General features: G+C 36.1%; 1 protein-coding gene across 1 annotated transcript in view; it reads left to right on the top strand.

Annotated features, from left to right (window-relative positions):
• Positions 1 to 15,497, top strand: part of BBS9 (Bardet-Biedl syndrome 9) — a 210,010-nt gene that overhangs the window by 56,638 nt on the left and 137,875 nt on the right. Inside the window, exons 17-18 of the mRNA XM_063304050.1 lie at positions 2,384 to 2,556; positions 3,497 to 3,649. Of these exons, the coding sequence (XP_063160120.1) occupies positions 2,384 to 2,556; positions 3,497 to 3,649 (326 nt within the window). The remainder of the gene's footprint in view (positions 1 to 2,383; positions 2,557 to 3,496; positions 3,650 to 15,497) is intronic.

The following is a 15,497-nucleotide window of genomic DNA, read 5'->3' as shown; positions in this document are numbered from 1 at the left end:
AGGCTGTAACAACACAGTAAACAGTAACAGCAAGAAGAGCAAAATGTTTAATTTTATCATTTGCATGTTTTTAACTTTCCTTTGCAGAAGAATGACAGTAGTAAACAGCAGTAGAAAGTCCTGGGAAATTCCAGATTCCACATTAAGTTTTTTTTTCTACATGCAAAGAATCTCCTACTGCTGACTTCCTATAGCCATACTCTATACCTGAATGTATAGAGAATATCTTTCATCTTTTGGGAACATATAGTTTAATGACAACTTGCTAATAACAGCTTAAGAGAATTATTGGGATCTCAGAAGGTAGTATACTGGTTAGATTATTCTCTGTATGCATTATGGACCTGATCCAGTTTAGGTACTTTGCTTCTCAGTCATAAATTATAAATAAAAACACATGGTTGTCTCTAATTATATTTTGTCTGCTTTGCATTAAGTGGTCAGTGGGGTGTGCTTTTTCAGCCCACTATAGTGAGAGAAACTTTTGAACGAAGTAAGATAATTGTGGGGTATTTGGAACAAACAGTCAGCAATGCTGAGTAATAAGTGGTTGAACAAAGAAGGAAGGTGTAATTTTGTAATGGTGTGTGGGAATGACCTTGAGAGACTGGCCCCAGAGATGCTGCTTAGGAATGGCCACATAAGAGATAGCATAGTCTGTTGCTGGATAGTGGGCGGGGCAAGAGGCCTCCCTAATTTCTCAGGATGTAAAGGAGACAGGAGGAGAATTGTACTTTCAGACTTGCAAGATTCTGTTAATGTAGCCTTACAATAAAGTAGAATTAGCTCATCTGGTCATGTTTCCTGTCTGGTCTACCTGGTAAGGCTGACAAATTCTGACTAAAGCTGTGACCTCTAATGTAATGTAAGAAAGTGAATTATTTTATGTGAATTATTTTAAGGACTGATGTTTTTATCATGACACAAACTTTTTACCTTATATTTGCTTATATTTGAAAAGGACTATATTTTTATTTAAGAATATTGTTGTATTTTAACAATTATTTATTCTTGTTTTATTGTAAACCACCCAGAGTTGCTCTTTGAGTGAGATGGGTGGTGACTAAATTTGAATATTGAATAATAAAAATATTGAATAATAAAAATATTGAATAAAAATTATTATTTTTAAAATAATAAAAAGTAAAAATTATTAATGTATAAAACTGAAACATACAGTATTCCTCTAGCTGTTATTATAATCTGTATGGAGACTTCGTTCCACCTCTTTCCTGTGGTAATGCAGATCGTTAGTGTTGTCTCTAGAGCTGGACTACAGAACCTTATCTGAGCTTTAAAACACTTCCAGCTTAAGGAAATGCCAAGTTGTTGGCAGTGGTAGTGCCACTGCAAGAGATCAAGACATTTGCACCCTGTACTTTACCCCCTCACCACTTAAAGAAGGTGGATATCTTTCGGTACCTTGGCTCCCATCTCCAGGGTGACAGTGGCATCAGCGGTGATGTGTGAGCGACGGTGAATGCAGCCTGGTTGCACTGGTGAGAACTCACCAGTGTGCTCTGTGACAAACAAATACCAACCCATCTCAAATCTAAGATCTATAAGACGATCGTTCACCCTGTGGCACTGTATAGAACTGAGTGTTGGGCAGCAACAAAGTGTGTAGAGAGCCGCCTCCACGTTATGGAAATGAGTATGCTCTGTTGGATATCGGACATCTCCCTGCTCAATCACATCACAAATGATGCCATCCGACAACAACTAGGCGTGTCATTAATTACAGAGAAGATGAGAGAAAGCTGGCTTTGTTGGTATGGACATATCCTTAGAGTGGAAACTTCCACTGTCACCAAAATAGTTTAAAATCTTAAAATCAATGGCCAGCGGCCATGTGGGCAACCAAAACAGAGATGGCAAGACACCATCAATAAGGACATGCAAATTGAGGGTCTGCGCCCTGAGGATACAGACTATCGGGCAAAGTGGTGTTTCAGGTTCCAAAAAGCAGATCCCGCAATAGCGGGAAAATGCTAGGAAGAAGAAGACTTTACCCCTCTCAGACCTGGCAGGATCCGTGCATATTGACTATAAACTTCTTATTCAATATATTTTAATACTTTTTACCCAGCACACTATGGAGTTCAATAGCCCATTATTTCTTTAAAGTTTGTTTAAAGTTTTAATACATTTTTAATTACTGCTGTGAATTGAATAAATTATTATTAATAAATTAATGTGTCAAAATGGTCATAAATTAGAATTCCAGTGAAATGAGAAGCTGTTGTGAGAAAAGGGTTGTGTAGGTAAAAACAAAAATTATGATACTCAATATATTTGTTGCATCAATAAAACATTACTTTGAAGAATTATACCACCTATAGCTGAAGGGCAAATAATTTTTGCTTTTATTTTTATTTTGAAGAGCGTTACAGAATTCAAAGTGAACAGTTGGAAGACATTTGGCTAATTACAAAAGAACTCACTCTTCGTCTTGAGCAACACTTTGGGAGGCAAAATTGCAAAGACTTTGTATGTACTTTTTCTGGCCCAATCCCATTACAAGACTATTTTGACATAATTGATCACCATTTTGAGGTATGCTCATAAATATATATGGCTTATAACTCTGTCAGTGTTTATGGTTTCTTCAGTTGTTATAATGAGTTCTTATTTTTTAGAGAGCCAGTTTGGTGTAGTGGTTAAGGCCCTAGGCTAGAAACTGGGAGACCGTGAGTTCCAGTCCCACCTTAGGCACAAAGCCAGCTGGGTGACCTTGGGCCAGTCACGCTCTCCCAGCCCTAGAAAGAAGTCAATGGCAAACCACTTCTGAAAAACTGTGCCAAGAAAACTGCAGGGACTTGTCCAGGCAGTCTCTGGGAATCTGACACGAATGGATTAAAAAAAAATTATTAGGTTATTTCATACTGATTATAAAGAATACTCTGGTTTTCTAAGAATTTGCTGCTTGTTTTGCCTTTCCTATTTTAATGATCTTTGAGAGCAAGAATGTATACCAAAATATTGTATAAAATGCCTTGTTGGATTGCTAAATGGCAAAGTAATTATAGAAAACAATTCTAATATTAAATACTTCCTTAGGAGTAAGTCCCAAGTACTCTTGCTTACTTTGGAAAAAATAAGTATATAATTTTATATAGTGAGTTTTAAAATTTAGCTTTCCCCTTTGTAATGACACTGCAGAATACTTTAAATGTTTTCAAATGTGATGATTATATAAGTAAAACTGGAATAGTACCTCATAAGCTGCTACTGTTATGAAAACCATAATAACATTATCATGTACTGTATTCTGTTGGGCTCAGAAATTATTTTCAGTTTTGGTAATAACTGGCATTCATTTAGCTTGTTAATAGATTTCATGATGAGTGTACAATTTTAAGCTTTCATAATGGGTAGCGTAGCATGTAAAAGCAATATATGGACTTATGCAGTAAAGCTTCCAAAATGTAGCATCATGTATTTTGTGTTCTAGAATACCATTAACTCTTTTTCTGTAAAACTTTCTTAATTATAGTTGCGTTTGAATGCTGCAAAGTATGAGCAGCTATTAGCTGAAAGAGCCATCCAGTTTAGAGCTATTGAACGACGTTTGTTGGCACGGTTTAAAGATAAAACCCCAGCTCCACTTCAACATCTGGACACCTTGTTAGAAGGAACTTACAGACAGGTCAGTATAGTTGGCTTATAAACTTATCCGTTTTTAATGTTTCCCACCACACTAAACACAAGTTTTAAAATATATAATGATACCTTCCTTGTTATATTTATCATGGAACAGTAATTTGTTTAACCTACTATCCCCTGCAACTTTCCAGATGATCTGCAGTGGTTTTTGTTTGATCTTGCAATACAGGATTGCTACTCAGAAGTCTCATGAACTTTGACAGTGCATCATTCTTTCCAAGCTGGAATACTTATGTGAAAATATTTTATCATTCAGAACTTGTATAAACATTTATGGTATACTGTAAACTGATGGAATAGTTTAACTGCTGTAACGTTCACAACAAAATAATCTGAGACTGGCAGTCTCCTTTTACAAATGTGTTTACATCCTGGGTGTTTCAAAGGCTATAGTTGAAGTAATTGAAAGCAAACTGGCTGGTATTCTCTTGCAATAGATAGAGTTTGATTTTGTATCTCAGCCATGCATTACTTTTAAAAAAAATCCCACTGGGCAGACTGTAGAGCTATCTAACCTTTCACAGAACACTCTTGGATCTGTCTAGGAAATCCACAGTGAAGTCATAAAGGTAGTAACCATGATTCAACAGCGTACCTCTTATAAAGGAGGCTCTATATACTCATTGTCATAAATAGTGATTGATGAATTTGCCTTCCATGAATATATCTAGTCCATTCTTCAGTGTGTTTATCTCACTTGGGGCCTGAAAATGTCATTAATTATGTGTTGCATATTTTTTTTAAAAATCCATTGTTTTATTTCTCATACTGAAATGATGGGATCCTTTCTAAACTCTTCTCCCATGTATCCATTTTCCCCTACATACATCCTAATAATTTATGTATGTGTGTAAAATATTTAAGGTAGGGAAGCCCGTATAGGCAATCACTGGAGTTCTTTGTCCTGCTAAATCACAGACAGTTTTATGAACAAGACTGAATGTGCTGGATGAAGAAACACATGGCAAACCTTGTAGCAATCTCTAAATCAGGCATGGGGAATGTTTTTGTGGTCATGGGCAGACAACATTTTTATGCAACAACTTCTACTGGTTGCCTGTTCACTGTAGTCTTTTGCCACAGACCCCAATTTTAGGAATCCAATGTGAATGCTTCTATACATTCACTGGTTGCAAGAATTCATAGTAATATGCACAAACACAAATAAATCTAATAAGCAATCACTTATTGTGGCTGTCTAAAGATATCTGAACCCTTCCAATTATATTTTACATGCAAAGATATTCTAGCATTCCACAATTTAGACAGTCACCTCCACAGTGGACATAAATTTCTATGCAAAATCAAACTTCAGGTGTCAAAAAATGATAATATAATGATAGTAATTTATTAAATTTGTATGTCACTTGACTCTCAATGACTGGATGGCTTACATCACCTGGAGAAGGTACCTTACCCACTTCCTTCTTAAGATTTATGTACTTCAAGTTTCTCTTTCTGTTGGTATGTTTCAAAGAGCATGTACCAGTGAAAACTTGTGTATCAACATGCAGATGCCCCCTCCTCATCAGAGACCTTTCTTCTTGACTGTGCACAAGTGAGTTCATAATATCTCTTTAGGAGAAGGAATAAGGGTGTGTGTGTATGTCACTGGCTGTACTTCCTGAATGGTTAGTGCCCCACTTTTGTCAAACTCCTTGAATGACAGCTGAAAGTCCTGACTTCACTCCCATCTAGGTATGTTTCTTTTCAGCTTCAATGTGGTGGTGTACAGAGGCCAAATGCCAAAACAGTTATCCTTGTTCCAATATTTCTGGTCCTGAATGTAAGTGTGTGTGTGTGTGTGTGTGTATACACATACATACTTACATACATACAGCTCCTAGACCAGGGTTTCTCAACCAGGGTTCCGTGGAAACATAGGGTTCCATGAGAGGTCACTAGGGGTTCCCTGGGAGATCACAATTTATTTTAAAAATTATTTCAAATTTGGGCAACTTCACATTAAAAAGGTATGTGTCATTCTTTATTTTTAGTTTAAGAACACTGTTAATGAATATATACAGGCCTACATATGAAATAACCGGGACGCGGTGGCGCTGCGGGTTAAACCGCTGAGCTGTCGATCGGAAGGTCGGCGGTTCGAAACCGCGTGGCGGGGTGAGCTCCCATTGCTAGTCCCAGCTCCTGCTCACCTAGCAGTTCGAAAACATGCAAATGTGAGTAGATCAATAGGTACCGCTTCGGCGGGAAGGTAACGGCGTTCCGTGTCGTCATGCTGGCCACATGACCTGGAAGTGTCTGCGGACAACGCCGGCTCTAACGGCTTAGAAACGGAGATGAGCACCGCCCCCTAGAGTCGGATTCGACTGGACTTTACGTCAAGGGAAACCTTTACCTTTACCTTACATATGAAATGAATATAATAATTTTGTGACTTCTGGCCTATATTTGAGCCTGAATGTGCAGGGGATCCTCAAGGCCTAAAAAATATTTTAAGGGTTCCTCCAGGGCCAAAAGGTTGAGAAAGGCTGTCCTAAATTAATTCCATTTTTCACAGTGATATCTTGGTGAGGGACTAGAAACAGTAAAAAGATGGAATGTTGGTGTAAGGTAAAGAAAACAGTAGTCTAACAGAGACAAAAAATATATAAAGTAGATAGAAAATGGATCTAATTGTTGTAATGCACACAGAATATAGAAGGACCAAGAGCCACTTTGTTGAACCACAATTCAATAGATCTAACCCAATATAAAGTCACAACATGTCATCCCAAAAAATAAGATGTGCTTATTATTATATTTTTATCCCACCTCCTCCTCTCTCTCTGTCTGTCTGTCTCTGTCTCTTTGTATATCTATATCACCCAAGGCAGCAAACATACTTAATACTTCTACCTCTTATTTTCCCCAACAACCCTGGGAGGTGAGTTGGGCTGAGAATGACTGGTCCAAAGTCACCCAGCCGGCTTTTATGCCTAAGGGAGGCCTAGAACTCACAGTCTCCTGCTTTCTAGGCCAGTACCTTAACCATACACCACTACACATTTGCCCTGGTAGGACTCTTAGAATTCCAGCAATTCTATGCTGTTTAGACATTTTTGAACATTGAGGTCCCTGCTCATCTCATTATCAATTGGCTTAATATCAAATGAGACCATACAATTATTTCCCTATTTTTTAGATCCTGAAAATATTATTGGAAACTGTTGTAAGCCAGTCTTAAATACTCCACTTTGGGGAATGACAATTGAGAAAGTAATGTATCCTCATAGGTGTCATGATGGAATCTTGCAGACACTGTTCTGCAGAAGTTCCAATCTTTCCTGGAAATACTGCTGTAAGATTGCTCTTTGACACGTAGGCCATTAACTTATGGTATTCCATAGATCTTCATTTTGTTATCTATACTATTCAGTATCTGATGAAGCTAGAGAGGGGATCATTTGGTATTTTGGAGTATACTCTGTTGCTTCTCACTATCCAGCTCCAAGAAAGCCACAGGTATCCTTGAACACTGAATGTTGCCTAAGCTTGATAACAGTCTAATGAGGGACAACAGGGTGAACTTAAATCGAGACTAGATCCAGATTTATTTATTTTATTTATTTTATATCCCGCCTTTATTATTTTTATAAATAACTCAAGGTGGTGAACATACCAAATACTCCTTCCTCCTCCTATTTTCCCTGCAACAACAACCCTGTGAGGTGAGTTGGGCTGAGAGAGAGTGGCTGGCTCAAGGTCAGCCAGCCTGCTTTCATGCCTAAGGTGGGACTAGAATTCTCAGTCTCCTGGTTTCTAGCCCGTTGCTTTAACCACTAGACCAAACTGGCTCTATGCTTTTCATAAGAAGAAAGTAGGCATGGGAATTGAAGTTCAGCCTGTTTTGGTCTTGGCCACAGTCCCTCTGAAAGAGCAGGTTTGCAGTGTGAGTGCTCTTTGATTCAGTCTGTCACTGGATTCAAACATGATGGCTGTGGCTTTTGTATCTTTGTACAACTAAATCTAATATGTCAGCTGTAACCCTTCATTAGCCAGTTGGATTTTGCATTTATTATCCATACCATGGTTACATATCTGCAACCTTTCATCATGATTGATTGATTGATTATGTGCCATCAAGTCAGTGTTGACTTTTAGCAATGACATAATTAGACCTTCTCCCTGATCTGTTGCCAACCTGGCCCTTCAGGTCCTCAAAAGGTGCACCCGTTGTCCTGTAATTAAATCAATCCACCTTGCTGCTGTCCATCTTGTTCCTTCCATCTCTCCTAGCGTTACAGACTTCTCAGAGAGCTAGATCTTTGGATAATAGATCCCAAACATGATCCTGGGCATTAGTGCTTCCAGTGGGAACTCTGATTTGTTCTACGATCTATTTGTTTGGGGGTTGGGCTATCTTTGGTACTTTTAGCATATTTCTGTATCACTGCTGCCTGATAATTGCTTGCTTAGTTTAGTCATTCTGTAATGACTGATTCTATAAAACATGTATTCAGATATACTGAGGTGGCTATGTATCACACTAGGGATAATGGCAAATGTGCAGTATTTTATTAACAGCCATTTAGAATAATGTGTATGAAATACCTTAGACAGCTTAAAGGGATCTCTGCTGAAATATTGTTATGATGAAAAAAAAATACAGTGGTTCATGTGGAGGAATTGTATTTAATTTGAAGTAACCTTTTTTGTGCTGTTTGTTAGATTTGTCACAATTACTTCTAGTAGAGTGCAACAGAAGATAGTAAATATCCTTGCTAGATATATGAAACTTATTAAAATGATTTATAGTTTATAAACTCTAAAGACAAATATAAATAAAACTCATGAAAAAAATATAAAAGCTGTATTAGATTTTTGCCACATTTACTATAAGACAGTGTTTAAAAATGAAATGATAATTCTCCTTTGTATATAAAAAATACAGGGCAGTTTTAGGGGTCTGTACCCCTGATGATAGATATTCTATTACTGATTCAATAAAGAATCAACTTTTTGCATGAAAAAAGGAAAGTGGTATTATATACTGATTTTTAAAACTTTTTTCATACTTCTAAAATAAAATATTTTAATACAGCTTTTATATTTTTTCATGGCTTTTATTTTTATTAATTATATCTATTTTAATTTTATTGAAGTTCATTAATGGAGCTGCTATAATAGCAGATAAAGAATTTAATGTGCTTATATCTGTAATTCTAGTCTGTGACAGTAATAAAAATTCTAATAGCAGATAATTAATACTCTTGCCTAATGCATGAAAGAAAGTGGATGGAACATGGAGGTAATTCTGAGCAGATATCAAAATGGTGATGTAAATGTTGCCACGTTTATACAACTTTTTTATATTTATAAATTATCCTTTTTATTAGTCATAAAAGTCTATCTTAAAAGTACGGAATGTTCATTTATCCAGCCATTAAGGAATAAGATTCTCAGTAATGTATGTCATAAAACGTGTAATTGTTATTGCTTAAAATTACATTTAGAAATCCCTAGAAGCATGAGAATTGTCAATCTACTTTGCCTTTGAGTCATTTTCCTCTATGATCCCACTCTAGAAAAAAAAAATGTAGTGCTGTATGCTTAATGATATTCACACTAAGATTTTGGAAGGGACTTTCACGCTGTTAATATTTGGCTCAAAAGCATATTTCATGTGGGTATTCCCAGAGGATTGTGTAAACTTCCAGCATAATCTGAAAGCTCTTTAAAAATGTGGAGTGTTTAACTTTTGTGCTTTGAAGGGCTATGTACTTTCTAGCTGTATCTCTATCTTTAAAATATTTATAGCCCACCCTCCATCCCAACAATTTTGCGGCAGGTTATATTCTGTAAAATCTTGTCAAATTTAGTTTGAAAGATACAATATTTATGTCATAATGACACCGATGGAGAGGCATTTAAAGGACAAAACCCATATGTGATACCAAAAGGCAGGTAATCTTGATACCAGCCTGGCCTCCAGGGGAAGAGTGTTTTCAGAGGCTGTCTCCTGCATCCCAACATAAAACATGTCTCCTAGCCTGGGATGCTGAGGGATCCTCCCTCTGCTAGAGGTCTAGACCTGTTAAAAAGTAAAAGAGTGGATCCCATTCAGAGTTGAGTCTAAGCTGGAACTTTTGGCTAAATGAGGGAGCCTAGAAGGTGTGGGTTGATGCTATAAACCTTGCCAGCATATGAAGAAGGATGTTACCTGAGTAGATTCTGACTGAATTTTTAAGTTTGGAAAAATAGATAAAAGTACATCATGTATCAGTCTTTTGCTATAGTTAATAAAAATATGCCACAATGTAATACAGCTCAATCCTGATATTCTGTTTTTTTGTTTTCTCTTTTTTCATTTGATGAAATATCACAGACACAAATGTTAGTACAGCAATAATAGTACAATATACAAGTGATCCATAATAGTGATTAGAATAAGCCAAAGCTTAAAGTGAAAAATGTTATTTTATTATTGGGTAGCTCCTGCCAATTAGACAGCCTCTCTTCCACCCCAGTGCAATGCAGATGGTCTTACTAGATTGGGTTTGTACTGTTTGAGGAAAGTTTTCTAGAATTCATTCTAGGATACAGTTGCTTTAGACATAATATCAGTAGCAATTCTCTTAAAGTTTATATTGTGCATGGTCATATACAGATTCTGGAATGAATTTAGAAAAAGAGGGAGTATAAATCAAGGGGGCCGACCCATTATATACTTGAATAGAAGGAATGCTTTTCATGATGCAAACTGCCTTCCTTTTTTTGGTACATAATAGTCACAGTAATAAATGTGGACGTATTTACTTATCCTTTTTGAAAGTAAAAAACAAAAAGCTTTTATTTACTCCATGAATGTCTGTGACATCAGTAATGTAAAAATGTGGGTGTATACTTTCTAACTTACTTCATTTATTTGTAACTTTTCAAGGTGTGTTTTATAAACTAATCAGGTATCGTTCAGGAAAATGTGGCCGCTGTCTCTATTTCCCTTTATCCCCCTCACAAAGTGCTTTTAAACACCTTAGATAAGTAATTAGAAACTAATAATTCAGTAGTCCGGAACATAGGATTGGAAGGCCAATGCTGGCATAACCCAAAGGATTTACACTAAATTTGCCATTGAGTGTAAGAGGCTGCAGTCACTTCTAATGAAATGTTCCTGCTTGTAAACAGGTGTTTGCCCAAACAGAACATGCTATCATTATTTTGCAAGTGTTATGGGAGAGTGATTCAGTGGAGCATTTCTGACTCCCACATCCCAAATGTATTATGTCAAACCTTTTAGCACTTAGTGTTCAGTGAGGTAATTGTTTGCAGCAGTGGAAGAGATTGGGTTCCTCAAAAGGTGGCACCTTTGTATCAGGCTTGTTTTAATGAATAGCATTTCTGAATATGATTGGCAGTCCCTTCTTATTTAAATTGCTCCCTAACCTGGAGCTTTTGTTAAAGATGTCAAATCAGTCTCCGTCTTTCTCTTTTTGACTAGTTTATGTTAACCATTGAAATACAGAAATGAACTAGGAATACATTTGGGGAAGTACTAATTAAATTGAAGGGAAAGAGTTCTAGCTATGTTATTTTACTATCCTTTTTTTATATACAACTTTATTAAAGTTTCAGCATAAAAATAAAATACAAAAAGCTAGAAAAAAATTAAAGACTACAGGAAAAAAGATAAACTAAAAAGTGCAGGAAAAAATAGAAATACAGTAAAAGGATGATTTCCGACCTTCTCCAGCACAGATACTACTGAAAATTCATTAGCCTCTTACTCTAATTTTAACTATAGTAAACATTATTTCTATAAACTATACCCACCTAATCATCAAATCCCAAAATCAAAACTTCTGCGACCAGAATTTCCATTGCTAAGTGATAGGGTCGTAAAGTGTGACGTCACATGTTCACCATTTGTGACCTTCTACTGGCTTTCCCATTGACTTTGCTTGTTGGAGGCCAGCAGTGAGGGTTGTAAATGGCATTCACATGACTGTGGGGATGCTGCAACAGCCGGAACTTTGACGACTGGTCATAAGTATCACTCATTCAGCACCATCGTAAGTTTGAATGGTCGCTGAATAAGTGATCATTACGTGAGGACCACTTGTGCATTAATCTTTGCAGTTTGTTCTATGGATTCACGAAATCACTAAAATTGTTTAGTCCAGGCAATCATCAGGAGTCAACACTGACTTGAAGGCTCAAAGAAGAAAAAAAAGTTCCATCTGCATTTGCAGTTTGTTTGGATATTGAACCAAGGCTCAGGTAATGTGTGCTGAAATTTTAAGTTCTCATATTAGAAAATGTTAAATAATTTAATAGTGCCTGGTGAAAAAAAAATCAATGAAAAAAGTTGTAAAGCAACCCTTTTTTTTTTCTATTAAAGACTGTTTACTTAAGATGTGATGTAGAGGAATCTTACCATTTATCTATGAAGGTAGCAAAATTCTTTGATACACTTTATTTCTGAATTTCAAGAGGATTTCCAAAGCAATGGCAACTGCTACAGGAAGAAATAATATCTGCATACATGGAAGCCTTTCAGTTTACATGGAAGGGATTACTTGATTTTTGCAAGATCAGTTTTGATGTCAGTTTCAGACTACTGTGTAAAAGTAAGAACTGAACAACTATTCCAGACTTTCTGCATTACGTTTATTGATATTGTGGATCATTTAGTGCTCCTAATTATTGCTCATATTTAATAATAAAGATTGATCTATGGAGCTGGGTGAATTCTAGGATCTTAGTGATGTGAACACTGTTATGTATCTATTTTCCTAGGTGAAAGTCCCTCTGTGTGAGCACTAATTTATTATGCAGATGGATCATATAGATGGGAAAAAGAGGGAAAGAAAGAGTGGAAGAAAGTGACCAAGGGCATGGTAACTCAGTTCTGAATCTCTTAAAATCTTACTAACACCTCTGATCATCTTCTTAGAATGTAGTTCCATTAAAGTAATATCTAATATTTAATAAGCTGTGATATGCACATCTGAACTGCTCCAATCTTTATCACATTGCAGAAAAACAGGATTGGAATGCAAAGTTTTGTTGGTATTTTAATCAAGTTCGTTCTACCATTATATGGTTTACACTCCAGTTAATGATTTATAAAATATTCAGCATTTCACATAATTTGTCAGGGAGCTAAAAGTTAAATCTGGGCAAATCTTGTAAACATATTGCTGTATTTGTAATGGGCAAGGATTTCCATGTGAATTATATTGAAAGACAGATAGTCTTAATTCTAGAATAATTTCTAAAAACATTCAATTGTGTTTACAATGAAGAAAAGCAAATATTCAGTTTATATTCCAGGAGCAATTTTCGCTTTCTGGGAGTGCATAGATATATCATACTTGTTTCTAGTTAAAATTTAACAAGCTGATATTTGTTAATAATTCCCACATGCAACTTTTAATAAGAAATCAGATGCCATTTTAGGAAGTGAATCAATATAGTACCTTTTGGTTTTCGCTACTCCAATCCATAGTACTTTAGCTATTTTTAAAATTTACAGTAATTTGAACATGTTGCATAAATCTACTAATGAAATGTATGCTGTTTTCAGAGTCTATGCTTTTTGGCTCTTAAGATACAGTCAAGCATTTATTACTCAGCTGCTTAAGAAAAACTGTAATATAAATCATACACTGTGCAGCAATAATAACTAGTTTCAGTGGTAAGTTACATAAAGTGGGAGAAATAATTGAGAATTAAATAATTGAGAATTAGTGTCATGGCTCCCTCCCCTCCCCCCCTTTTTTGCAGTAACTAGTGCCAGTTGCCATTTCAGTTATATTCATAAGCTTTTAAGATTAGTTTCTCATCAGTCCATCTGCAATAAATATGTCTCAGTTGGAATTACAGGTTTTTTTTCACAAGTTTTTTTCAAATGAGAGAGGAGGAACTGAAGTTGTTGTAACTGCACAAAGATGAAAGGAAATATTCTTGAGGTGAATTGAGGTGTGGGTGTGAATTTTCTTTGCTAAATTGCTGTTTGTGGATTATAGTGACCTGAAAGCAATGTCTTCCAGAGTAGAATAACAGGATGAATATGAACCAAGAAACAATTGCACTATATAAGGACTTAACTGATCTCACTTCTTCAGTTGATTTAGTTGATAGTGCTGTGTTCTCTTCAAATTACACTTGGCATGCTAAGAAACTAATTTGTCTAAGGGGTTTCTAAGGAAAATCACTCTTTTGAAGTCACATGTCTTAAATCTTAGGCATATTAAAAACAACTAATTGATTTTGACAAATAAAATATGGAGTTGTCACGTTATGAAAACCTATGTTGCTCCAATAGTACTCTTTTCAGTTAAATTTTACATTCTTCATCTGGTGATTACTATTTCTTTCAGTTAAAATATATATTCAATACTTTCTGACAACTAAGAATATTTGCTGTCAGAATTCATACCTATTTGTTATTTCTAGTCTGAAATATATTTTTGATGCTTTTGAAAATATTCTGTTGTGATCATATTTTCTGCAAGGAGTAGTGGTCAAGGCAACAGGCTAAAAAACAGGAGTCTGTGAGTTCTAGTCCCACCTCAGGCATGAAAGCCAGCTGGGTGACCCTGGGCAAGGCCCTCTCTCTCAGCCCAACTCACCTCACAGGGTGGTGGTTGTGGGGAAAATAGGAGGAGGAAGGAGTATTAGGTAAGTTTGCTGCCTTGAGTTATTTATAAAAATAATAAAGGCTGGGTATAAAATAAATTAAATAAATAAATAGATAATGTTGTTGTTAGTTGCCGTTGAGTCATTTACGACGCATGGCAACCCTATGTATAACAGAATGAAATGCGCCATATACCTGACTCTTCCAATGTTTGCATCCATTGTTGCTGTAATTGTATCAATCCATTGTATTGAAGATCTTCCTCTTTTCTGCCTCTTCGACTTTACCAAACATGATGTCCTTTTCAAGTGATCGGTCTTTCCTGACAATGTGCCCAAAGTATGAGAGTCTAAGCCTAGTTATCTTCGCCTCTAGGGAACATTCTGTTGTATTTCTTCTAAAACTGATTTGTTTGTTCTTCTGGCAATCTATGGTATCAATAAGCTTCACCAACACCACAATTCAAATGCATCAATTCTTCTTCTATCTTCTTTTTAATGTCCAACTTTCACAGGAATATGTGGCAATTGAGAAGACCATGGCATGAGTCAGACACACCTTTGTTTTTAAAATGACATCTTTACTTCTGAAAACTTTAAATAGGTCTTTGATAGCAGATTTTCCCAGCATGATATGTCATTTGATTTCTTGATTACTACTTCCTTTGGCATTGATCGTTGATCCAAGTAGACTGAAATTGTTGATGACTTCAATTTCTTCTCCATTTATTGTGACATCATTTATTGGTCCATTTGTGAGTATCTTCATCTTCTTCACATTCAGGTGTAGTCCGTATTCCTGACTACAATCTTTGATCTTCATCAGCAAGTACTTCAAGTCTTCTTCACTTCCAGCAGGCAAAGTTGTATCATCTGCATATTGCAGGTTGTTAATGAGTCTTCCACCAATTCTGATACCCCGTTCTTCTTCGTACATTACTGCTTCTCAAATTAGTTGTTCAGCGTACACACTGAATAAGTAGGCTGAACCTTGCTGCATACCTTTTCCAATTTTGAACCACTCGGTATCACCGTTTTCTGTTCTAACAACTGCCTCTTGATCCGTGTACATGTTCTGCATGAGTACAATTAAGTACTCTGGAATTCCCATTCTTCGTAATATTAGCCATAACTTGTTATGATCCACACAGTCAAACGCCTTTGTGTAATCAATGAAACAGAGGTAAACATCTTTCCGGTATCTTTACATTCAGCCAAGATCCATCTGACATCAGCAATGATATCTC

This window comes from Candoia aspera, chromosome 4 (assembly GCF_035149785.1).
Source record: "Candoia aspera isolate rCanAsp1 chromosome 4, rCanAsp1.hap2, whole genome shotgun sequence".
Taxonomy (NCBI): domain Eukaryota; kingdom Metazoa; phylum Chordata; class Lepidosauria; order Squamata; family Boidae; genus Candoia; species Candoia aspera.
Note: the sequence above shows the minus strand (reverse complement) of the source record. Positions and strands in the feature narration are given on the sequence as shown.